At 33.6% G+C, this 26,726-nt stretch overlaps 2 protein-coding genes across 2 annotated transcripts; one reads left to right on the top strand and one right to left on the bottom strand.

Moving 5' to 3' along the window:
- Positions 1 to 7,226: 7,226 nt before the first annotated feature.
- Positions 7,227 to 10,567, top strand: LOC109158958 (sugar carrier protein C-like). The gene is made up of 4 exons (XM_019306899.1): positions 7,227 to 7,505; positions 7,607 to 7,929; positions 9,174 to 9,797; positions 9,888 to 10,567. The coding sequence occupies exons 1-4, from the start codon at positions 7,370 to 7,372 to the stop codon at positions 10,386 to 10,388; spliced, it is 1,584 nt and encodes a 527-aa protein (XP_019162444.1). The 5' UTR covers positions 7,227 to 7,369; the 3' UTR covers positions 10,389 to 10,567.
- Positions 10,568 to 14,647: 4,080 nt separating this feature from the next.
- LOC109158960 (vesicle-associated protein 4-2-like) lies at positions 14,648 to 21,653 on the bottom strand. Its single transcript, XM_019306901.1, has 8 exons — positions 21,283 to 21,653; positions 21,116 to 21,186; positions 20,919 to 21,000; positions 20,580 to 20,698; positions 17,727 to 17,804; positions 17,344 to 17,460; positions 17,045 to 17,098; positions 14,648 to 14,721 (listed from the first exon to the last, which is right to left on the bottom strand). The coding sequence occupies exons 1-8, from the start codon at positions 21,506 to 21,508 to the stop codon at positions 14,698 to 14,700; spliced, it is 771 nt and encodes a 256-aa protein (XP_019162446.1). The 5' UTR covers positions 21,509 to 21,653; the 3' UTR covers positions 14,648 to 14,697.
- Positions 21,654 to 26,726: the final 5,073 nt, after the last annotated feature.

Raw genomic sequence — 26,726 nt, 5'->3', positions numbered from 1 at the left:
TTGAATACAAATGTAGCTGACGCCATATCAGTGTTATCACAAATTTGATTCTTATCAGCACTTTCTTAGTCAAATCTGTCATACCGAACCTTCCTAATAAGGTTTAATATCTCTCATATATAATTTGTAGAGAACACAGAAACAGAACTATTGATACTAAAAACAAACTATCTCATAATTCGAAGTCAAGCCGGGGTTCGGCATTATTGATGTGAATTCTCCATAAGAATCCTTAAATTCTACCATTTGTAGGTAGTTATTAGCTGTTATCATTATAAGTTTGTGGTTGTCATTGTTTCAACCAAAAAAGAAAAGAAAAACTATAGGGTTTTGATAAGGATTTTTGTTGAACAACCTAATCTGGCTCCGAAGGCAAATTGCTTTCATGTTGTGTGTAAAAGCCAAGCAGTGGAAACAAAAATTGTAGACTGATAACGTGGATGGGTAATCCAAATCTTGAACCCAAATATACCCTGGGCCTAAACGCGTAAACGTTAATGGCTTTTCTATCTTTGTATAATTGTACTGATAGCAACTCTTGGATTCTTGTGACTAACTGGGTTGAAGAGTTGATTTAATAATTATAAAGTTTATAGACCTATTTCACTTAATAATTATAAGGTTTGACTCAACTTAAGAACAATGTATTTACCTGAAATATTATACTAGTAGGTTTGCTGTATAACCCATCATACCTTAAAAAGAGAAATAAAGGATCAAAGTCATAAAAATGTTAGTTTAATTCTCTGGTGACTCTCGTTATCACATCAGTTTCACTTTCTGCTTCAATAGACCCACCATTTTTTATTTATTTTTGCTGACAAATCTGGCCTATTCTTTAATTTCTTCACAGTCTTCATATATGCCAATAAGTCTTCAATATCACATTCGGAGTTGAACATTCAAATGTTCACACGCCAAATTACCAAGTTATTGATCAGTTTTTCATCGGTGTAAAATTTGCACACAATAAATACAACCTCAATTCAATTATCACCTGAGTTTGGTCTAAACTTAAATTCATAACGTAATATTTTAACTTAAAATATGAAGTGAGAAACACTAAAGTATTGGATTAATTACCAAGTCTAAAAGTCCTCTTCACATAATTATTTTATTAAATTTTTTTTTTCTCAAACTAGCCTATATACGGAGTATTAATTTATAAATTGTTATTTTAGGAAAAAATGTTGGCCGTTGTGGTTATAAATGAATTTATAGTAAATTGGCGTAGACGTTGGGAAATAGCGTGTGGGAGCATTAAAGTTCATATGTAAACTTCAGCTTGCGCTTTCATATGTAAACTTCCCATTAGGTTCTTCCAATATGTATGGGTGCATTACAAACAAAAGGAGCCATCAAAACTGCAAGTGGTACCATTAATTGTGTTACATTTAAAATAAAAATAAAAATATCCCAATATTAACCGATTAATCCTAAGTTCATAGAATCCACCCTAGAGCCACTAAAAAGGTAAATCACGAGTCGTACAATCAGCCCACCGATCAGAACATAGACTATATGTACGCACAAATTAAATGATCCAATCCGCACATTCCATCATCATGACCCTTCTTCACATTCATGTTTTCAGGTGGATTTGAATTGAACTCCTTCACTGCCACCTTCAGTCGTGACTCGTGACATCAAGTTAGACAAACGCTAAGCTTCGGGGCTACCTCTATTGCTTTGTTAGGATGATTTGTACATGAATATATTAAAGTCTTGGTGGAAATAATAATAATTTTAAAAATCAATATGATAATATAATTAATCCACGCAGTCACTCTTAAGAAACATGCATGCTCTGCCAATTGACTGCCAACACATACTGTACAGCTCTTAATTCATCAATAATTAAGCCCTATTTCCAACGGTAGATGAAAATTTAAAATTAGCCATTTTTAATATATACATATAGTAGCTGGAAAAAGATAAGGAAACATAATATTTGTCGCAAAAAAATCATCTACACCTGTACAAAATAAGGTCAATTTTTAAGGTAGGGTCTACCAAGCCCGTTATGCAAGTAATGTGACTTCAATTTTTTAATTACTAATATAGAAGGAGAGTCTGCAACCACTACATAAAAATGTACTTTGGATGAATCTTGCCTTGTAATCTCAACTGACAAGGAACTACAAGGGGGTAAACCAACCTAAGTTGCTTAGATCAAGTCGAGAAGGTTTTTATAGACAACTATTATAGGGAGTGAAATTCGGAACTTTGTCGTTACCAAATCAATTGTCGGAGTAAGTCCGCTGGAGTTGCTCTGTTTGTTACTTTAACTTGTGCATGGGGTCATGAGTGGGTGCATTATTTTCTAATGGCATGTATTGAATATTATGGATTGGTTTACATCAGTCCATAATTTCAGCAGCTACTTGGAAATTCAATATATATCTGATCTAATGTCGAAGTCAAGTTACGCAACTGGGTAGTGGCATCATGCATTCTATTTAGAATCGTTGACTAGACTTGATTGTGGATGATAGGGTTGACTTCACAACATGTGAGTATTATTCCAACTTGCTTTATCTTATTATGTATGGACAGCAGGAAAATAATACAGCTCACAATAATATTGCAAACACAAAATAATTGAATGTGGATAGATGCGTGCATGGAAATTAAAGTAATTCAAAGTATGCATACGCCAATATGGATCGGAAGACCATAATATAATGGATAGAGATCGAGTTTTCTAGACAGGAACGATGAAAAGCGATTTGGCCTGGGGTTCAAACTCGTAATGAATAAAGAGTTTGCATATTATCAGTTTATGAATGTCATTACTAGCTACTTTCTCATGCATAACCTTTAATTTAGTTGTTCGCTCATTAATCTTAAGTAAATGTAAATCAATTTGTAAGTGTGTGGCTACTTTTGTTTAACTAAGATATCATTGGGAGGTAACTATCATGTGCTTGAATTAGTATTTGAAATTTCTTATATTTATTAATGTCTTTTTTTTTTTTTGAACATTATAAATAAGTCTTATTTACCTCCCGCTGTTCCACCTAAAAGAGGGTGTCTACAACTCAGCGGAGGGATTAGTCAGTGTGTTTGACGGTGAAAACTCGGGTACACTAAAAAAAAAAAGTATTATTTCTATACATTAAGATTAAATCTTAACGCATACATTTTATAAGTGAAAATATTATTATAGTGAAATAATGTTTCATGGGAATAATTTCACTTAAACGTGTATATTAAATTAATTCGGTAGAACAATATAATTAAAATGAAAAATATGTAATCATTGTGAAAATGAATTCCAACGACTATGTCAAGGCCATGATGTGGGCCAGTTGAACATTGAGCATAAATTCACAAGATATCTTACATTAACAAAATTTTAGGTTAAAGTGTTAAACTAATGATGAGATCAACTAACCGTTATATTGTAGGTTTTTAAATTAAATAAATCACTAAATATGAATTTTAAACATTGTCTTATTGTTTATTTGTTTGTGCTGTTTGACACTGACAACATTTGTCATTTTCCTAGGTTCAAAATTCTTAGCTACTCAGGTATCAGTGCATGTATAGATTTATATTCAAGGTATATATAGTCTTAGTATGGATTATCTTATAATATGTGAATTATTATATATGAGTGATATTTAATTTATTTCATATTACTTTTGACCCTTTTTATATTAAAATACTAAAAATCTTCCGAAAAAAAAATGGTAAATAAAAAATAAAATTACTGATAAATAAAACTTGACTGAGAGAAATAAAAAATAAAAAAAGGGAAAATGGCACTTTTTACACCTAAATTATATACTTATAGCACTTTTTCTCCTCAATTATTTAGGTAAGCACATTAGCCACCTCAATTATTCTAAAAGTGGTGCTTTTTCCCCCTGATATATTAAATTGACATTTATACCTTAAAGTAAACATTTTATTTATTTTACTACTCCAACAAATTATTACGTATACGTAGGGATGACCACGTACGGTTCGGTTTGAATTGAACCGGATACTAAAGCAAGCGAATTAATAGTTTCCGGTTATAATTCAGATCTAGAACCCAATATTTAAATGTCAATTTATTAAAATTATGTATCAAAAAAATTGAATCTTGAACCGTGAACCGGCGGTTCCGGATCCGATTCGCGATTTTAAATCGTCTTTATTTTAAAATTTTATTTTTTATTTTTTATTTTTTATTTTTTATTTTAAGATAGTATAAATTCAACAATAAATGTATTTTATTTTTTCAGTTCGGAACATGAACCGTCCGTTCCGGTTCACGGTTTTAATAAACTCTAAATATCAAATTTCGATTCTAAATTGTAATTGGAATATTTCGGTTTGGTTGCTATAGTGTTTGTTTGGTTTGAACCAAATTATGGTCATAATTTCTTGGAGAAAAAAAATAAATTATATATTTAGTTTAAGGGTAAATATGTCCATTTAACATTTCAGGGGAAAAAACAGCCACTTCAATAGGGGAAAAAAATGCTATAGGTATATAACTCAGGGGGGAAAAGTGTCATTTTCCCATAAAAAAATTACTGTACTTGATGGAGTAAAAAAGTTGTAGACGAGAGAGCAAAGCAAAGGGAGGTCTGGTTCATACGAAGTTGGAGCATTACTGATTCACTGAATTCTGATCACTCGAATCTTGTCGGGCCCTACTGGACCCCACCATGCTACTTTCCGACTTTACCCACCCCAACTCCCCAACGTTTAGGTGTCTTTGGAAGTTGCAATATTGTTTATACTTCCTTTTCTGGCTAATACTTTTCTTTTTTAGTTTTTTATTTTCTTACCTTTAATATCTACATCCAAAGTACTTAAGTACTCCTATTGTCCAACATTTAAAAAAAATACATTCATTTTTAAACGATTGAATTTACTTTTAAAAATCTAAAAAATATTCAAAATAAAACACTTTAATTTAAACCTGTTTACTTTTTTTTTAAAACGTTATTTTATAATTTTTAAATTGAACTTTTTGTACTTAATACAAATTTTATGTAACTTTTTCTAATATATAAAAATTTCTCATTAATAATAAACTAAATATGTATTGTTAATAATTTACGTTAAATATTCTGTGATCCAAACACCTCTTATTATCACATGATCCTAATTAGTTTAAATTTGAAAGCTGATAATAGTAGGGGAGGATTTGATAGGTATTTCAAATTCTCACTCATTAATGGTTTTTGAAACTTTTTGATGGCGATAAGGATGACGCCCCACAATATTAAAAGTGCCACGGGAGAATTTTCCAAATTGGAATTATTGAATAATTGACCGTTGACATGCTTTTAGAAGCCCTTTTATTAGTCTTTTCTTTTATACAGTGGAAAATAAGATGGAGTTTGATTTACATACTATAATTAATTCAACATTGTAATTAAATGTTTAATAATTAAAATAAATTTTATTAAAAGTGGCGTGTTTGGTTCATAAGTTTACACACTAGAAATGTAAATCAAAGTTGTAGTTAGTGTTTAGTTGACAACTTTTTAAAATACAACTATAAGATTTGATTACTCATCCAATTAAAAACTCAATATTCCTAATTAAAAAGCTATCATTCCATTTTATTGGTAATATGATTTTTAAGTTTGAATTAGCACTTTAGATTTTTGTTTTGATTTTTTTGTTCATATTGGTGCTTTAAAAATTTGGATGTCTTATATTATGATCAATTGCCTTATTTTTTATTTTATTTTTTATTTTTAAAACCTTTATTCCCATTATAGGTTCATAAATAACTAAACATTTGGTAATAATTCTAATTTCAGCCTACTACCAAACATGCAAAATACTATCATCAAAACACATACTATTACCAAGTATTTGATCCACATTCTGATTTCGTTTCCATGTGCAAACCAAATACACCTTAAAATTAAGTTGATTTAAATTTTATATTCAATACATTAAAAAAAAAATTATTCATCAGAATAAAGTCCAATAATTTGGTACAAAAATGTCCCATAATATAATATATTTTAAAAATCTATATTTTTGGTGGATGTTGTGGTCATCTTGACGAAGAGCAACAAATAAAATAAAGTCGCAGGCCGGGAACGTACCTATTTAACTATATGGGTTATTCCTATCCAAACTTGGATAACTAAAAATTTTAAGTAAATTAAAAATAAAATAAAAAAGTTGCTGATTCAACTATTGATAAGAATCCCAATAAAATGTTTTTTTTTTTTAATTGCACATAAAAATAAATTGATTGCTTCATCGATTTTTGACAACCTAACCAAACCTACCAAATTGCAAGAAACATGGAGGCATCAGTTTCAAACTGGTGAAGTACTAATCGTCGCATTTATTTTATATTATATAAACATAGTTTACTATAAGGTAAACGTTAATACGTATTTAGTATGTTAGGTTTAATAATGTTTAGATCCCAACTGCTACTAGTAAACAAGGCATTTTCAGTTTCCTGGACAACAGCCCAACTTCCTCCTCACAACTTGTGATAAGAAAGAAATGGTTAATGGCTGACGTGTGTGTTTCGTAGATGAGTGGCGTCCTAATTTGACCGGTCGATGTATAAATTCTTACCATGAATATCTATTTCAATTTGAAGTTATCTTGAGCCGGATAATTTAAATAGTTGACTAATCTATGATTAATTTTGTTCTGGATAAAATAGAATTTAGACCTCAATAGAAACGTGTAAAGTTATTAAAGGAACTGAAACTTTGATCAACCAGTAATGATAGTAAAATATATATTTGGAAATTCTACTATTGTAATTTTATTACAATAAAATAAGATGTGATACATTGGCCAGCCTAATAAATTTGCAAAATTAGAAAGGAATGCCTAAAAGTCAAACTGCCGCAAGTAATTATTCATGACGAGTTATACTGTAGTCCTATAACCATTGTATTAAGCATTTTGACAGCTACAAGAAATATATCTATAAAAATATGAAAAATAAATCATTTTGACAGCTAACAAGAAATATATATATCTATAAAAGTAGGAAATAAATAAATAAATAAATGGACAGCTATGTTTAGGTAGGATACGTACTCTTGCACCCGTTGCAAAGATGGTTATTATAACATTATTACTCTAACTTTTCCATATCAATTAAAATAATTAATTACTTTTATATTATTTACAAGAATAAAAAAAAAGTCGCAGTCCGGGGGCAATGTGAAACCTATGGTTTCCGGGGAAAATAATCCGACATTGGGGTTATAAAACTACCCATTCCTCAACCAATACCATCTCTCTATTCTTTACTTCTTCTCTGCACTTTGCAGTCTCTTCCATTTTCTCTCTCTCTCTTTGTTCTTTCTCAAGTTTCAGAAACCCCAACACTTTCTGGGAAAACTCTGCTGCTTATTAGAAAAAGAAAAAGATGGCTGGAGGAGGAATCGGCCCCGGTCCCGGTAATGGCAAGGAATACCCCGGCAACCTCACTCTATATGTGACTGTAACTTGTATTGTGGCAGCCATGGGAGGGCTGATTTTCGGTTATGATATTGGTATTTCGGGTACGTTTTAGTTTGCTCCAATAAAGCTGTAATCTTTGGTTGTGTATGTTTATGGGGTTGAATGTTTTGTTAATGTTGTTTGTTTGTTGTTGATGAAATAGGGGGTGTGACATCCATGGACTCATTCTTGGAAAGGTTCTTTCCGAAGGTTTTTAGAAAGAAGAACGCAGATAAAGATGTGAATCAGTACTGCAAGTTTGACAGTCAAACTTTGACTATGTTCACCTCCTCCCTCTACTTGGCGGCTCTGGTTTCTTCCCTGGTTGCGTCTTGGGTCACCAGAAAACTAGGTCGGAGACTTTCCATGTTGTTCGGAGGTGTTCTCTTCTGCGCCGGAGCTCTCATCAACGGCTTTGCTCAGAATGTCGGGATGTTGATCATCGGCCGTATTTTGCTGGGTTTGGGTATCGGATTTGCCAATCAGGTAAAATCATCACTCACCTAAAACCAAAACATCATTGGATTAAATCCTTAATTTTTTTTCTTCTTAATGATGTCTGTTCTTCTGACTTTTGCGCTGGATTAAGAGATTCGCATGTTTTGTTTATGCCTTGTTGCCCCATTTTTTTTGTTTTTTAATGTGCTGCAAGTCCGCAACTTGTTTATACACGACAAAAATGGTTCTTTCCGAGGAGCAAGACGGTGTTTCTTTTTTCTTAAATTATAAAATGTTTTCAATCTCTGCTATGTTTCTTGCTAGCTTGTCTCTTTCTCTGTGTCATGTAATTCTTCTTCCCCATTTTTTAGAATTTGTCACGCAAATGTCTCTTACCAAACATTTTTTAAAAAAAATTATAAAAAAAAGAAGAAATAATAATAATTTGGGTTTATTTTTATATATTTCTTGCCCTATTAATTGTCAACACCTTTGATGTAGCTCAGATCTGAACATGGCCTTTACTTTAATGAACACTGAACAGCTCAGAGATGTATTCCCAAAAGATGACAAATGACATTTTTAGAATTCTAATAATTTCTGAACCGGTCCTACCACTTTGTCAATTTGCACACTTACCCCTACATGAAATTAACACTCCACCTTCAGATCTTCTGAATCCAATAATATCCATTTGTTTTGTTTGGTGGGATATTCCTCACAAGATTTTTTTTAAAGAATAATAAAATAAATTAATCTTGAGGCCAACGGGCATAACTGTTGCTCTCCCAAATAGAGGAGGTCACGTGTTTGAATCCGGATAGCGTTTTTGACTCGTGCTTCAGTAAGTTTAAAGAATAGTACTAAAAAAAATTAATCTTTATTATGTTTTTTGAGTGACGCTATAAGACCCCAATAAGCTCAATCAAAAAATATTGATGAGTTGATGTGATAGGATCATGCTTCTTAATTATTTCATTGTAAATGACTTGGATGATTGTGAATTTATTATTTAAAATTGACTTTAAGTATGACTAAATTGCAATATAGTGTCTCATTTTCCTGTCTAGTTTTGGAAAAGGCCAAATGTGACAAAATGTCAAAAACATCCTCTCACGGTGCAAATTTTCAATTAACACTTCTTTGTATAAATCTTTAGCTTGTTTTGCTTTGACAAAATTTCAGATTTGAGTGATCTTTTGTGTATAATAACAAAATTAAATTTGTTCGTAAAAATTTATTTGAAAAGTTTAGCTCAAGAACTCTCTTTAACGTGTCATTTGTTTGTGCAGTCTGTGCCGTTATATCTCTCGGAAATGGCTCCATACAAGTACAGAGGAGCACTCAACATTGGATTTCAGCTTTCCATTACAATTGGTATTTTGGTAGCCAATGTGTTGAACTACTTCTTCTCCAAAATCCATTGGGGATGGCGTTTGAGCTTGGGAGGTGCCATGGTTCCCGCCCTGATCATCACAGTCGGTTCGCTTCTCCTTCCCGAGACGCCAAACTCCATGATTGAGCAAGGCAAGCACGACGATGCCAAGACGAAGCTGAAGAGAATCAGGGGAATTGAGAACGTCGATGAAGAGTTCAATGACTTGGTGGCTGCCAGTGAGGCCTCCAGGAAGGTTGAACACCCCTGGAGAAACCTGTTGCAGAAGAAGTATAGGCCGCACCTAACAATGGCTGTCATGATCCCATTTTTCCAGCAACTTACTGGGATTAATGTCATCATGTTCTACGCCCCTGTCTTGTTCACCACCATTGGGTTTAAGGATGATGCTGCTCTCATGTCTGCTGTCATTACTGGCGGCGTTAATGTTCTTGCCACCTTGGTTTCCATCTACTATGTTGATAAATTGGGAAGAAGGTTCTTGTTCCTTGAGGGTGGTATCCAAATGCTTATCTGCCAGGTACATTTTGTTATTCCATGCTGATTTCGTTTTCTGGTGCTTATCTCAATTAAAAGTCTAAGCTGATAATTGGACTGGTAAAACATGCAGATTGCTGTTGCCATTTGCATAGCATTGAAGTTTGGAATCAATGGAACTCCAGGGGATCTACCCAAATGGTATGCGGTGGTGGTGGTGATATTTATCTGCACATACGTTGCCGGATTTGCTTGGTCGTGGGGGCCTCTGGGGTGGCTGGTGCCCAGTGAGATTTTCCCACTGGAAATCCGATCGGCTGCCCAGAGTATCAATGTGTCAGTGAACATGATCTTCACATTCCTTATTGCTCAAGTGTTCTTGACAATGCTGTGCCATCTCAAGTTTGGGTTGTTCATCTTTTTCGCCTTCTGGGTGGTGGTGATGACCATCTTCATCTACTTCTTCTTGCCGGAGACAAAGAACATTCCGATCGAGGAGATGGTGATTGTGTGGAAGGAGCATTGGTTCTGGTCTAGGTTTATGACTGAAGTTGATTACCCAGGTGAGGGTAAGGGGAGTTTTAATGGCGGTGTTGAGATGGGAAAGGGTGGTGATGGCTACAAGAGAGTATGATATATAAGAAATTATATATGTATGTGGGTGTGATTAAGTGGAGCTTAATTATGTGTTTATGGGTTTACAAACCTGGTTCAATTAGTCTATATCCATTTATTAGATGGCTGAAATTATGTTAATGTTTAGATCAAATTTCAAATATTTTGTCTATCTTAGTTTCACCGGCCTTTTGCAAAGCAAATTGACATTCATATATGTATCTAAAACAATGTATTTTAATGCTTTATAATTAAACCAATATTAGTTGATTCAGACATGAATGTAGGTTTTAATAAGACTAAGAAACATTCATAATATTCTCCTCAAACACAAGGAGGTCTAGACAATCTTCGGGGCATAATTTAATGGTCAAAATATTAAGGATGTGTGTAATGATTCAACAATTACTTAGTTCAAATTCTCAACAAAGAGGGATCTCAATCTTGAATTAAAAAAAAAAAAAAAAAACAACAACAACAACAACCAGATTCTACCTTATTTTACTGGTTTTCGAATTTAAATCTAAGGATCAATACCTTGGGAGCAAATGATAACCTTTTCATATAATAGACAAGTCAGAACAGAGAACTTTGGTACTTCACATGTGGGAGTGTTTTGTTCTGTTAGGTTTTCGATTTTGGAGAATCCCAAAGAGAAACAATTCATACACGAAAAAGAAAACTTTTTTATTTTCTTTCTTTTCGGTTAATGTCTCCTACTTTGTTTTCAAACTCTTGCATATATCCAAACAAGAAGGAATAGAATCAAGCTTTTGTGCACTCCAAAGTTAGCAATACCTGGCCTACTCCTTACCTTTTTGGGAGAATATATTAAAATTAATTAATTACTAAATTACTAAATATATAAAAGTTCAATTTTGAATCAACTCTACTAAGTCTGGTATATAAAATAAAATAGAGGTTGTTTAAAATAAAATAGGGAATATATATCGGGTATATTATCTTACGTATTTTGTACACACGTTCGATAGGTCATAGTTGGGTGGCTCATGGAAAATATGTTATTCCTGAAAAGTCTAAGGTCTCCCTATATAAGGGGACCTAACCCTCTAGTTAAGGGGTCTCTCCTTCACTTCTACTCGACTACACTTAAGGGGCTTCTTGGACTTCTCTTACATTCTCTCTACCCTCTACTATACACTCTCGAACCATTCAATAACAAAAGTGAGTAAAACAGGCTTCTTCCAGCCAATTCCTGGGTGCTTCTTCATATATTCATACATACTCTATACAAGTATTCGATCAAAATACATATTTGTAGTAGAAGCAAGTATTTACTACATCAGTAATAAAATTGAGTCTAAGGTACATAAAAGTACGTAAGTTCCATTTTTATAAAGAAACATTTTATCTATCATTTTAAAGGTTTTTTTTTTTTTTTTTTTTTTTTGAACTAGGTACTTTTTTGTGATAACACGAGCACAATTCGAGTGCTAGGACTAAGCACTAGCTAATTAAAATGAATGATAATTTTGCCTACCGTCATTATCCAAATGTGCACTTTAGGTGAAATTCGTCTTATAACTCTAATTGACAAAGGACCACAACGAGATAAATTAGCATATGTTGTTCATATTTGACCGGCTCAAGCTAAGAAAGTCAATAAAAAACTCTCATGTAGAGTCTAACTTAGAACATTGTGGTTATCAAACTAGCTGTCCGACTAACTTGGCTAAAGTTGACCCAAACAAAGGCTCTTTCAATCATATTAATGGCAAAGGCCAAGTGAGCGAGCAACTTTACTATATCAATAATAGATTGTTTGTGCTTTGGGAATTAAGGCCCTCTATGACCAATCAAACTACAATGTTTGTCCGGATGCAAAATATACAATATAACTTGACACATTTTCTACTTTTTATATTGACACATCGAGTATCCATGTGAGATTTACTTGAAACATGTTTAATATTTTGAATATAATTATTTTATCATATTTCTAATTAATTATTCTAATATATGATAAATTTGGACTTCAATTGGGTTAGATCATTGTACCCTTACCCAATAGCTTCATAAAGTTATTAATGAGAAGCTTCTGGTGTGACATCTTTATTCCAAAGTGGAGAATCGAATTCACATGCTCTAAATTTGAGTAGTGGACCTTTTGGGTAACAAAAGTGCAATTAATCTCAAAATGTACCTTTTATCCCAAAAAAAAGTAAAACATCTTCTTGGTAATAAATTCGATAAAGACTTCAAAACCTTGTTATTGAAGCTATTATAGTTTCTAAATCCTAATTTAAATTTCCAACTAAAGTTTTGATTACCCTAAAATGTGAATCAGATAATATGAGTCTATTGTAATCAATGTTGCAAAAAACGTTAGGCGCCTAGTGCCTAGGGTGCCTAGGCGTCGATTTTTTATTTTATTTTTATTTTATTTTTTTTAATTAAAAAAAAATTAAAATTAAAAATTTAGTACTAAAACATAAGGTTTCCATAGTTATTTTTTAGAAAATATTTACAAAAGTGATAGTAAAATTGTTCAAAAGATTGTTTAAACCATCTAAATACATAAAAAACTAAAATTAAGAGCTAAAGAGCATTTTTTTTGAGAAATTAGTGGACCAACCGAGTCAAAAGTTATGCCTTTCGAAACTTTTCTGACATTTTCAAAAAAAAAAAAATATCGCCGAACCGGCCGATTAGGCGGTCTAGGCGGCCGCCAAGCCGGCCGGCCGCAGAGGAGGCCGCCGAGGCCATTCCTCGCGGCGGTCTCCTAGCGCCTAATCGGCGCCTAGGCGCGATTTTTGCAACACTGATTGTAATTTAATTAAAAGTTTCAAACTCGAGTTTTCTTTAATTATGATGTCATAATACATCTTGACTGGACAAAATCTATGGTGTAACAAATAAAACTTATATGTTTTGATTTTTTTTTTTTTTGGTTATTTAATTATTCATCACTGATATGTGGATAAGTGAGACCCCAAATGTTGAAGAGAACAATTGGATAAGTTTAAGGTTGGAAATGGGAAGAGGTATTTGGTTGATTCACGGATTTAAGTTGCATAAAACATGGAGACATGAGATGAATCACATGATTCCTTTGTTCATATATCCATTTTGGTGTAGCACTTTGGAATTTGGACAAGAATGCATGGTCGGAAATGGTTTTATGTTTTACTCCGAAGTATCGACTCCTTTTCTCACAAATAATTCTTTTTGAGGCACGTAGAAAATCTGCTGTCACTATTCGAATATATATATATATATATATATATATATATATATATATATATATATATATATGTGATAAATTTCACCTTATAAAGCTAGATTGTTCATATTTGAAGGCTATATTATTAATAGTTGATCAGTTCAAACGAAAAAGGCTAATAGACAACTATTACTAAGAGTTGAACATGTAATCTTTTGATTACCAAATTAATAACTTGACTAATTTTGTTGGAGTTGTCCCAAATAATTTTGATAACATTTTGAGTGCAAGCAAACGGTTAATTCAATAGCAAGATCAAAAAAATTTGGTGTGACTCGATGTAAATTTGAATTAGTTTTACAATGAGGGAATACCATACCTTGTATGCAAAAATCTTATATTAAATTTTACAAGACTTGTAGTATCTGATTATTTTCTATAAAGTTGGTGCCTCAATTTTACAAATATTTCAAGTAATTTTCTAACTAGAACAAAAATAAGTATATTTGTTTTCACAAATAGAAATGGAAAAAGGGCTGGATCAATGCTTAACAGTGATTTGGGTTTGAAATGGGCCTGAATAGACTGCATAAAACATGAGTTGGGCCCAAAATTCTCGAATTTAAATGGGCCGCTAGTTCAGAGCCCACCAGTTGATAAGCATGACTTTTCGAAGAGACTCATCATGCTCATCAACCTCTTTTCTCTTCCCATCGTCTCCCCGCCCATGATCACCATTTACGCAAAATCTACCACCTTCTTGCTCGCCTGAAAAACTAGGAGCCACCGGCGGCGTTCTCACGCCGGAGAAGTACCTGGAGAAATGATCGATCGTGTTCTCGACAACGACGACGCTAGTCGCCATGCACACTCTGCTAATGTAACTCATTTTTCACTGCAAAACAATCTTGTTTAACTTGCTTTGAGGTTTAAATATGGAAAGAAATATATCAACGCGGTTAGTGAGTAGGTGTTCTGTCTTAGTGGATGCATATATATAGTTGAGAGTGGAGGGAGGGGAATTACAAATTTTCAGGTGGCGGAATACGGCGATTTAGTTTGGAGGAGTGAAGAAACTGACGGCGGCGGAGACGTGGTTTGGTGAGTTTTCTGGTGGCGAAATACAATGCATATATGTCTTGTGTTATAGCCACCGAAGATGTAAAGCCTCCAAAATAGCAGACGTTACAATCAATACAAAATGCAAACCACAGTATTGTGATAAGGTCATCCATCATATCATTAGCCGGCCGCTTTGGGAATTTAATTTTTATAAAATTTTCTGTGCCTCCACTATATTATACCAAATATGGATATGGATTATATAATTGTAAAATGTAAATTTTCTGTCCCTCTATTACATCGTATCGGTTCAAACATACTTTCTCAAAGAGTCAACAACACTGAAGCTCGATCTAATGACCAGGGCCAGTCCTATCATTTTATAGATCCGGGGCAAGACAAAAAAAATGGGCCCCGGTTAATATATATTTAATGCCTAAAATTTAAATTAAATAAGAAAAATTATTAATATCAATAACTTTAAATAAGATTAACAAGTTTTTAACAATTTTACATACACAATAACAATCATTGAAAAAAATTCTAGATGCTTTCCTTAATGCAAAACAATAAATAATTGCCTTCATAGATAAATAATTATTATATTTTATAAAAATAATAAATAATTTAAAATCAAGTAAACTTATAAACAATAACATTGTTATCATAATAAATAATAAATTAATTAATTATTAAAAATTTATAAAACAATAATTACAAACATATGTGAAGCTAAAAAACTTTTTTGACTAGGAGCAAGAAATTAAAATATTTTAAAACGCAAAAAAAAAAAAAAATTGTAAAAAGATATGAAACATAATTATCTAGATAAAATAGTTTGAACATAAAGCATATTATAAATCACACATCTTCTATATTATTTACATGATTTTTATAAATACTTTTTCTTTTAAATACATAAATTTTAATCAGGACTATGTGGTCTAATGGTATCCGGGTTGGACTTCCATTTGGAAGATTATGAGTTTGAGCCTCAGTGGAAGCGTTGCGTTATTGGTTCTTTGTGTTTCAGTAGGTTGAGAAAGTATATGAACAGATACTACAATGTAGTAGGTTGAGAAAGTATATGAACAGATACTACAATGTAATAGAGCCAGTAACATGATAGAAGCGGTAAATTATCCTTTTTTTTTATTTTTATAATTCAATCTCAAAATATCTCATATAACCCCCTCCGTCTTGTTTTTACGTGTCTTGTTTGGTTAACATGAGTTGATTGAACTTTTTTTAATTCAATGTTTTATAATATGTTTAGTATAAGTATATAAAAATTTATAAATTTAGAAGCTACATTAAAAATTTATATATTTAATATAAAAAAATTTCATAATATGTTTAGTATAAATATATGAAAATTTATATATTTAAAAATTACATTAAAAATATTACTCCGTATTAAACACAAAAAATTAATAAAATAATTTTTTAAAAGATACATTAGAATATAAGCAAAGAAATTCTAAAATGTGAAGGGAAGGATTGGATCACAGGCCTTTGATTAAATGAGGTTAAAATTCAAATATCTTACCAACCAAACAAATTCACCTTACTATAAAGTATATGTATATAAATTACTTATTCTCAATACATATATATATATATATATATATATATATATATATATATATATATATATATATATATATATATATATATATAAGAGATAGAATGGAACCCTTCCCCAAGCGTGGGCCCTGGGCAAGGGCCCAGCCTGCCCTTACCCCAGGGCCGGCCCTGCTAATGATCCTCATATGGAAGAGGTCACTAAATGTCATATGAGCACAAGGTACTTGACCAGTTTCCAGATTTAGAAATACCAATTCTCAATCTCTATTCTTCTCTTTTCTCCTTCCCTCCACTCCATATTCTCTCTCTTTACTTCTTTAATTTGCTGACCAAACTCTCCTAGGAAACCCTTTTGATTAGAAAATAAGAAGATGGCTGGTGGTGGAATTGGCCCCAGTCCCGACAAGCTTACTCTATATGTCAATCTTACTTGTATTGTTGCAGCCATAAGAGGTCTCATTTTCGGTTATGATTTCGGGATTTTAGGTATGTAGTGTTACTCGAACCAAGCCACAATCTTGGATGTTTTGTTACAACTTTTTTAGTTATTAAGTTACAATAAAAATTCGCAATCACTGTATATCAGTGGTTGTGCACAACCACCTTACACAATTTTATTATTTTTTTTTAATATGAGATTTTGATGATTTGTGTTTGTTGTTAATGAATCAGGGGGTGTGACATCCATGGATACATTCTTGAAAAGGTTCTTTCCATCTGGTTTATAAGAGTATATAAATATACTTATATACATAAGAACACCAATAAACGTTGTATTGAGTTTGGAAATGTTTGAAATTCATAAAAAATAATTCTAATCAGAGTAGAGCAGCCACTTATACCGAGTCTACCCCTTCACTTTGCTGCAGACCTAGGTATCTGTCTCTTCTTTCCTTCTGCAAATTGAAGCAGAAACAACCATGAACTCAATATACCAATGAAAAATTTTGTAAGTAAATTACTGAAAATGGTAGCTATTTAATTTAGCAACGAATAACAATGAAATATGTAGATATTTAAGCTATATCTATTTAAGTCGTTGCTAAATCTGTTAGTAATTTACTATTTTCTTGTAGTGTGACCGGCCTGTAATAAATCAAAAATGAAAAATGTTTGAAGTTTGGGTAGTAGCTAAACTCACCCATTCATCTACCACAAGCCCTTCACCAATAAGACTATGGCCTACTTCTGTAGGCTTCTTGCATGCCTCAACAGCAGCATCAGCCTCATCCAACTGCCTTTTCAGTTTTTCCAGAGCCTTAGCAAGAAAATGGAATACAACATTTAGCCCTTGCATCCACAAATGAATATATATCACAAAAATCTTGCAAGCAAAATTCCCGGCCTCTCCCCGGGCTCCACACTTTGGCCTGACTGGATAACGGAGGAATAAATCGCAATGACTCAATATCCAATTGAGTAGAAGGACCAGTGTCTGGTGCCTACAATGGTCACCCGCTAGGGCTCACCAAAATCAACATATCTTGCATGAAGTAACAACATAAGCAAATAACATGTACTCACAGGACATGGACGTTCAGAGTCGAGAAAAATAACCCTTAGTATCTGCTCCTTGGCTACTTGGTCCTTCTGCTCATTGAACTGTGTAAAAAGAAGAATAGTTTAAGAGGTCATTTTCCTTAGTTTTGCCTTCCTGAACATTCAAGATAAAGACATGCATGATCCACATTAGATACATTATTAATTGTGAACAATTGATCATGTATTTACTAATTAAAAATGTTTAGGAAATTAGATAGATAATAATTAAGTAATAAATATGTTTAGGAAAGTAGATATATTTTGTTAACTAAAAATAAAAGAGTTTCCTAATAAAGATTTTGGAAAAATAAAAGAGTTTCCTAATCTAACTTTTCCATATTAATTAATATTTCCAAAAAAAAAAAAAACGGAGAAGAACACTGGGGTTATAAAACTACCCATTCCTCAACCAATACCATCTCCCTATTGTTTACTTCTTCTCTGCACTTTGCAATCTCTTCCATTCTCTCTCTCTGTCTGTTCTTTCTCAAGTTTCAGAAACCCCAGAAAACTCTGCTGCTAAATATAAAAGGAAAAAGATGGCTGGAGGAAGAATCGGCCCAGGTCCCGGTAATGGCAAGGAATACCCCGGCAACCTCACTCTATATGTGACTGTAACTTGTATTGTGGCAGCCATGGGAGGGCTTATTTTCGGTTATGACATTGGTATTTCGGGTACGTTTTGCTCCAATAAAGCTGTAATCTTTCGTTATGTTTATGGTGTTGAATGTTTTTTTTTTAATGTTGTTTCTTTGAAATAGGGGGTGTGACATCCATGGACACATTCTTGGAAAGGTTCTTTCCGAAGGTTTTTAGAAAGAAGAACGCAGATAAAGGTGTGAATCAGTACTGCAAGTTTGACAGTCAAACTTTGACTATGTTCACCTCGTCCCTCTACTTGGCGGCTCTGGTTTCTTCATTGGTTGCGTCTTGGGTGACCAGAAAACTAGGTCGGAGATTGTCCATGTTGTTCGGAGGTGTTCTCTTCTGCCCCGGAGCTCTCATCAACGGCTTTTCTCAGAATGTCGGGATGTTGATCATCGGCCGTATTTTGCTGGGTTTGGGTATCGGATTTGCCAATCAGGAAAAATCATCTCTCACCTAACTACTGTTTTAGTCCAATCATAAACCCAAACACTAAAACATCATTGGATTAAATCCTTAATGATGTCTGTTCTTCTGACTTCTGCACTGGATTAAGAGATTCGCATGTTTTGTTTATACACGACAAAAATGGTTCTTTCCGAGCAGCAAGACGGTCTTTTTTTAACATGTCATTTGTTTGTGCAGTCTGTGCCGTTATATCTCTCTGAAATGGCTCCATACAAGTACAGAGGAGCACTCAACATTGGATTTCAGCTTTCCATTACAATTGGTATTTTGGTAGCCAATGTGTTGAACTACTTCTTCTCCAAAATCCACTGGGGATGGCGTTTGAGCTTGGGAGGTGCCATGGTTCCCGCCCTGATCATCACAGTCGGTTCGCTTCTCCTTCCCGAGACGCCAAACTCCATGATTGAGCGTGGCAACCATGACGATGCCAAGACTAAGCTGAAGAGAATCAGGGGAATCCAGAACGTCGATGAAGAGTTCAATGACTTGGTGGCTGCCAGTGAGGCCTCCAGGAAGGTTGAACACCCCTGGGGAAACCTGTTGCAGAAGAAGTATAGGCCGCACCTAACAATGGCTGTCATGATCCCATTTTTCCAGCAACTTACTGGGATTAATGTCATCATGTTCTACGCCCCTGTCTTGTTCACCACCATTGGGTTTAAGGATGATGCTGCTCTCATGTCTGCTGTCATTACTGGCGGCGTTAATGTTCTTGCCACCTTGGTTTCCATCTACTATGTTGATAAATTGGGAAGAAGGTTCTTGTTCCTTGAGGGTGGTATCCAAATGCTTATCTGTCAGGTACATTTTGTTATTCCATGCTGATTTTATTCTCTGATGTTTCATCTCAATTAAAAGTTAAAAGTCTAAGCTGATAATTGGACTGGTAAAACATGCAGATTGCCGTTGCCATTTGCATAGCATTGAAGTTTGGAATCAATGGAACTCCAGGGGATCTACCCAAATGGTATGCGGTGGTGGTGGTGATATTCATCTGCACATACGTGGCCGGATTTGCCTGGTCGTGGGGGCCTTTGGGGTGGCTGGTGCCCAGTGAGATCTTCCCACTGGAAATCCGATCTGCTGCCCAGAGTATCAATGTGTCAGTGAACATGATCTTCACATTCCTTATTGCTCAAGTGTTCTTGACAATGCTGTGCCATCTCAAGTTTGGGCTGTTCATCTTCTTCGCCTTCTGGGTGGTGGTGATGACCATCTTCATCTACTTCTTCTTGCCGGAGACGAAGAACATTCCGATCGAGGAGATGGTGATTGTGTGGAAGGAGCATTGGTTCTGGTCTAGGTTTATGAGTGAAGTTGATTATCCAGGTGAGGGTAAGGGGAGTTTTAATGGCGATGTTGAGATGGGAAAGGGTTACTAGAGAGTATGGGTTTAATTATGTGTTTAGAAACCTTGTTCAATTAGTCTATATCCGTTTATTAGATGGCTGATATTATGTTAATGTTTAGATCAAATTTCAAATATTTTTTGTATGTTAGTTTCACCGGCCTTTTGCAAAGCAAATTTACATCCATATATGTATCTAAAACTATGTATTTTAATACTCCGTATTTTATAATTAAACCAATACTAGTTGATTCAGACATGAATGTGAGGTTTTAATAAGACTATGAAACATTCAAGATAAACACATGCATGGTCTGAAGTATGGAGCATAGGTGTTTATAAAAATTATCAGAGAAGAAGAAGATGGTACTCACCAGCTCTGGTACATAGTCCACATTTCCTTTAACTTTGAGGCTCATGATTTTGAATTTCAGATTGCTTTTCTGTTCTGTTGGCTTTTCATTGTTCTCTGGATGCTCTACAAATTTGAACACTAGAGTAATGATCCAAAATCAGAGCATGATATGATACTGAATAGGCAAAACAAAACAAAAATTATCTGCCAACATTCACAGATTTGTGCAACAAATAACTGAAAACAAAAATTATCTGGCAACATTCAAAGATTTGTGCAACATTCTGAACTATATATAATGAATTAATATTGTGACAGGGGAATTGAAGGAACTAAGAAATATATAAAAGGTACATACCAGTGGCTATAATGCTGTTGCCTGGAGCAAGAATGGCAGCAGGAGGACGCATGAAACAGGTTTTTGGTGAAGTTGTTTGGAACTAACAACAAACGCAAACAGCACCAATCAGATGAAATAATTAAACTGCAAATTAATTAAATACTCCGTAATAGATTGAAGGAAGAAAACAAAGTGTGAGAAATTTAGCTAGGTACCTTGAAAGCTACATGAGATTTGCTTGTATTTTTAATCTTAATAGCACTTCGAACCTGCTTGCCAGGCTCATCTACAACCCAGAAAACAAACCATTCATTCATTACAGAGCTATTTAAAAGGCGAATTGAAGATCAGAGTGTGCATGAATAAAGACGAGAGTGCGTACAAGGAAAATACAGCGTATTTGCCGGATCGAGCTTCAAACGACGGCGTGCGGGGAGAAAAGATCGAGCTACGGCGGAGACTTTGGGGGCGCTTAATCCATCAGACCGCGGACAAGTGTTGTTGTGCCAATTAGCAGCGGAAACAGAGGAGGAAGAAGAGGTTCTTCGAAACGGCATCAGCTTAAACAGACTCCAGACTTTGCCATCCTTGTCGTCGGCGATGGCCATGAGTGATTCCGATCGTGAAGCTAAACGGCGTAGGTTTTGTTTGGTAGCGGGTGACACAGAGAGAGAGTGAGCGGCGGTTGTTGAAGTTTGAAAAGAGTGAGGGGTTGGAATTTCGGGGCAAATGGAACGCCTGACTAGTGCTACTGAAGGGTGGGGGTGGGAAGGAAGAAAAAGAGGGGTACAACTGTTTAGTCCATGATTAGTGCCTTGAATTGGCGGGAGGAGATGGATGAGCTTTTGACAACTGAAAGATGAACCGGGATCAGAATCAGAGAGTTCATAACATTTTAAACATTTTATTTACAAGAAAACCCGCAACAATTAAGAGAATGTGTTTTTTTTGGTGAAATATAACTTGTAACTCTAATCAACAAATGATCATAAAAAGGTAAATTAGTTTAGATTGTTCATAACAAATGTAAAAATTCAAAATCTCATAAAGTATCAATAATATGAGATATAATTAGTGAGAGTAGTTTAACTCTCGAAATTTGGTTTGCATACTTGATCACAAGAGATAGAATATTCATATGCAACGTTCCAAAATATGATAGTACAAAACTTTTTTCATTTCAAAACTTAAATATATTAAATAATTTTAATACTTGTCTCAGCTCTCCAAAATACTTCGTTTAGTTATTCAAAAAGCAATGAAATCATTATACTCAAAGCAAAAGAGTTTTGGGATTTTATTGTAGGGTTATTGGTTAGAGTGGGGTCACAACCTTACTATAGAGTTGTGGGCTATTGATTATGGATTCAATTAAGTTATATTAGGACAGAAAATGGCCCTAAAGGAGTCACAATTTCATCTTATTGAAGCTATACAAGTCTTTGTCCGAAGCCAATGAGTATATTGAGTCAAACATATTTATAAGAAAACTAACACATATGCAACTTTTATTTGGGCCTAAACAATTAATCCACGGGCTACATCAATATTAGGGGATAAATTAACATTTTGGGAGACAACTAGCATACACAAGGATCGTTATGCTGTGCATCCGTATACACCATGTATAATGCATATGGATGCAAAAACGACGTCGTTTTATTAAAAACGTGCATCCCACTTAAAAAAAAAAATTCAGTTTCGATTCCCCTCAACAGCATTATGTTGTTTATAGATTCTGGAATTTTAGTTCATAGATTCTGAAATTTTAGACGTGAATTGAAACTGATTTTTTTCATTCATGCTGGATATTTAGTTCATTCATTATAGATATTTATTTCGTTCATTATGGATTTTTAGTTCATTCACTCTGGAATTTTAGTTCATTCACTCTGAAATTTTAGTTCATAGATTCTGGAATTTTAGTTCATCGATTCTGGAATTTTAGTTCAAATTATGCACAATATAATGTTGTTGCTAAGAATCGAAACAGATTTTTTTTTAAGTGAGACACGCGTTTTTAATAAAATAACGTCGTTTTTGCATCCGCCATACAGATGCACGGCATAATTTGCCCATACCCAATTTGATACGTAGCACTTTTAGATGAATGTGCGACCCAATTACAAAAGCATGTAAATTCGATCTGCAGACATGTAAATTTTACAGGTACTATGATCCATGTAACAGCGTGAACCATGAAGTGAGTATTATTCTAATTACACTTTAATTTCTGGATTTTAGTTTCATTTTTCACGCATACTAGTTTCCTTATAAAAATACTAAAATATCATTTTAATTATACTACAATTTTATTTCACAATATACTTTATTAAATTATCTATGTTTTTTAATTTTTAGTTTCCTTTTCCACACACATTAGTTTCATTATAGCAATACTAAAATATTATTTTAATTCTTTTTATTTTTTTTGAAGACAAAAGCAAGATATCATTAATTAAGATCCAAGCTCAAAACATGAGCAATGGAAGGAAAGGGGACTAGAGAACAGTCCATACAGTCAGGCATCAACAAGGCGTCCCTAGCTAAACAATGGGCAACCCTGTTCGCAGACCGTTTAGCAAAAATAAAACTTAAGTTAACAAAACTAGAAGCTTATTTTAATTCTAATTTCACCATTGTCTACACTCTACACAGTGTTGTGTGGATCACAGTCCTCTGTATAACAATTGCATTAGACATTTATACGTGTCATTATATTGTTTTTCAGATAAACTATTTCCACCTATTATTATTGTTCGTTATATTCCTCTCTGCCTCAACAATGTTGTTACAGTCAATATCTGTACTGTCTGCTACAGCTGTTGGACAATGCTAAAAAGTACCAATCTGCGCCACTCAGATACTAGGCTTGTGACAAAATCTTTCCAGTTGTATCATTAATCTCTCCTCCCACATTTCTTTATGTTTTCATGCCTTCAAACATGTGGTTCTGTTTCTTGATCAACTCAAATCCAGCCATCTCTAATGTGGCATCCTACCATTGGTCCCAACATATATAAATTAAATTTTAATTTTAAACTATATATTATATTTTGTTTGATTAAATTAGGTACCATTCCAGAGACTTCAGCTTTCCAGCCACTCATCTTCGTCCAACATACTAACTTGTTCCAATAGCGTGCATCAGATGGCTTAAATTTGGAAGGATCTGGACCTTCGACTGTGCCAGGTGTCCTTATAAAATCCATCAAAATCGATGCAATATATATAATTATCTTTATAAAATTTTAAAGTAAACGCGAAGGGATTGAGTCTCCGCCATTGCACACTCAACATGCATTGCATGGCCATCATAAACAATAGTATATTTAATTTGCATGGTTCTATTTAAACTAAGGATATTAATATCAATTCTAAAATATTTTATACTCCTTAAAATAGACTATTTATCTAATTATTATAAAGAGAGAGTTGTAATTTTAGTCCTTTAAATTGTTGTATGTTGAATTGTAAATGTTATCATTTGTTTCTCATTTTGCTTTTAAATACAATCATCGGATTGTCTAAAAGTTGTAAATTTGATTACCCATCTATTATTACCAAGGTTAGAGGTTAGGGTTTCTAAAGGAAATTTGTGACATTTAACATTTTCAATCTTCTTCTATTTCGTGCAACACCTTAGAAAATTTACACCCTTCAAAAACTCTAGATTCTAACCATGGTAACATGGTAGCAGGGACCAAATTTACAACTTTTTGGACAATCGAGAGACTATATTTTAGAAACGGAAAAGATAAATACAACTTAACATTTACAATTCGACAATAACGGAGAGACCAAGATTGGTATTCTCACATTATAAATTAATCAGATGAAATTATTTTAATATATAATTCAAATTTATCTTTGTTTATCCTTAATTAAAATAATGCTGTCATCATATCCTTTTATGTACATGCATTAAAAATTAATGCATGGGATTACTTAAAATAGTACGTAACACCCCTTACCATCCACAGATCGTTACTAACTCATTTCTAAATATAGGATTATAGGTCCAGGTTAATTGCATTGTCTACACCATACGAGTTTCGTCAACGGTGCCATGACCAATCAAAAGAGGACAAATTAAATCAATAGTATTTCAAAGGTTGTTAGATTAATTGGACAGAAAAAATAACAATAGAATTTGTATAGCTAATTAACATTATAATCCACCAAATAACGCTGTGCATACGTTTGACGGTCAGTTTCACAACATATATATTTTTGGTAACTGTGCGCAAGCAAGCCCTACATTTGGGACAACTAATCATCTCTGCTACAGAGATTGAATTCTTTAAATATTCCAAGTAAAAAACCTTATCCCTAATCCGGTCATAAGATATACACAAAGAGTCCAACCCAAACCTTCAATTTTGAATCTCATGAACTTGTCACAAGCTACACACTTCCGTGTACAAGGAAGCCAATCAAACTCTCAATCCTAGACCCCATGAACCTGTCAGAGGATGTATACTTTTATGTACAATGAGCTCATCTCAAACCCTCAATATTCATGACAACCCCAATCATACCGCTCTAATCAAATCTTAACTGAGACTTCCCATTCACTATATCAATGTCTTAGGATCGAATGCCTCATGTTTAGATGTTTATTGGAAAATCAACAGCCTAGTTATGGAAACGGCCTCAAAATCCCACAAATAGTATATGTGCTTAATTGAGAAAGTGTTAACAAGAATCAATTAAACTCGTAACCTTTTAATATGAAAATTATACTCCACTCTGACAATCCCTTTTAGGGCATAAATTCCTAATTATTTCTTGTCTTTATGCCAGATTGGGTTAGAAGGAGATACAAGAAAAGATGAACAAACAATTTCCACCTCATTTGGGTTGGGGGAGGGGGGGGGGGGGGGTTAAATATCATGACCAAAAAAAAGAAAAAAGAAAAATAAAAGAAGAACAGCTTGCATGGGAAAGGAACAAACAAATTATTAGTTGATCAATAAAATAATGTTTGACCAAAATCATAATTTATGAGAGTGTAGATGGTGAGTCATCCATTTATAAAGGTAGATTGAGGGTGGCAACCGGTACTTTTGCACATGATTCTATTATTAGCCTCTTTAAGTAATACTTCACATGATTTTACCTTTACACGCATATATATGCCTCAGCTCCAAACGCGTCGGAACTCAAGACCATTATATTTCTATTTTATAGTCTCCATTATTAAAATAATGCGTACGTCCCAATAACCGATAGCCACATCATCTCCGGGCTCCGGCGGTCAGTTGCCGGATTATTATCAGTAATGTATTCAAGTGTAGTGATATTTCAGTACAATTTTATTGTATTATAATTATCGTGCCAAAAAAAAAAATGAACAACGTAAAAAGCACTCTATCATGTTAGAAATTAAAATATTATTAAAATTATTAAAATATTATAATGTTAAAACAACAATTATATTAGTGAGGTATAAGCTAGCTAGACATCAAAGAAACAGTATGACATAAATCTCTTTCAATTTAATTAGAGGTCTTAAGTTTGAACTTTTGGTGCTAGATAGAGTACTTTAACCGAAATGAGTACGATTTGCAGGATTTTCAACTCCTACTCACACAAACCTATACAGTATTTGAAATTCTTAGCAAACTCATCATGGTGCTTTAATTTGCTACTAAAATCGTTTTAAATTTTGGATTAGGTATGCGAAGCCCAATATAATTAAATGCCATATACCTAATTATAGAGCCATAATATTTGAATATAATGATTCTTTCATGAAAAGTTGCAAATAATGACAAAAAACGTAAAGGAAAATATTGTAATGCATTGTGTGTCAAACTTTCG

The sequence above is a fragment of the Ipomoea nil genome, unplaced genomic scaffold, assembly GCF_001879475.1.
Source record: "Ipomoea nil cultivar Tokyo-kokei standard unplaced genomic scaffold, Asagao_1.1 scaffold2826, whole genome shotgun sequence".
In the NCBI taxonomy this organism is placed as follows: domain Eukaryota; kingdom Viridiplantae; phylum Streptophyta; class Magnoliopsida; order Solanales; family Convolvulaceae; genus Ipomoea; species Ipomoea nil.
The sequence above is the reverse complement of the archived record's forward strand: the minus strand, read 5'-3'. Positions and strand labels throughout refer to the sequence as shown.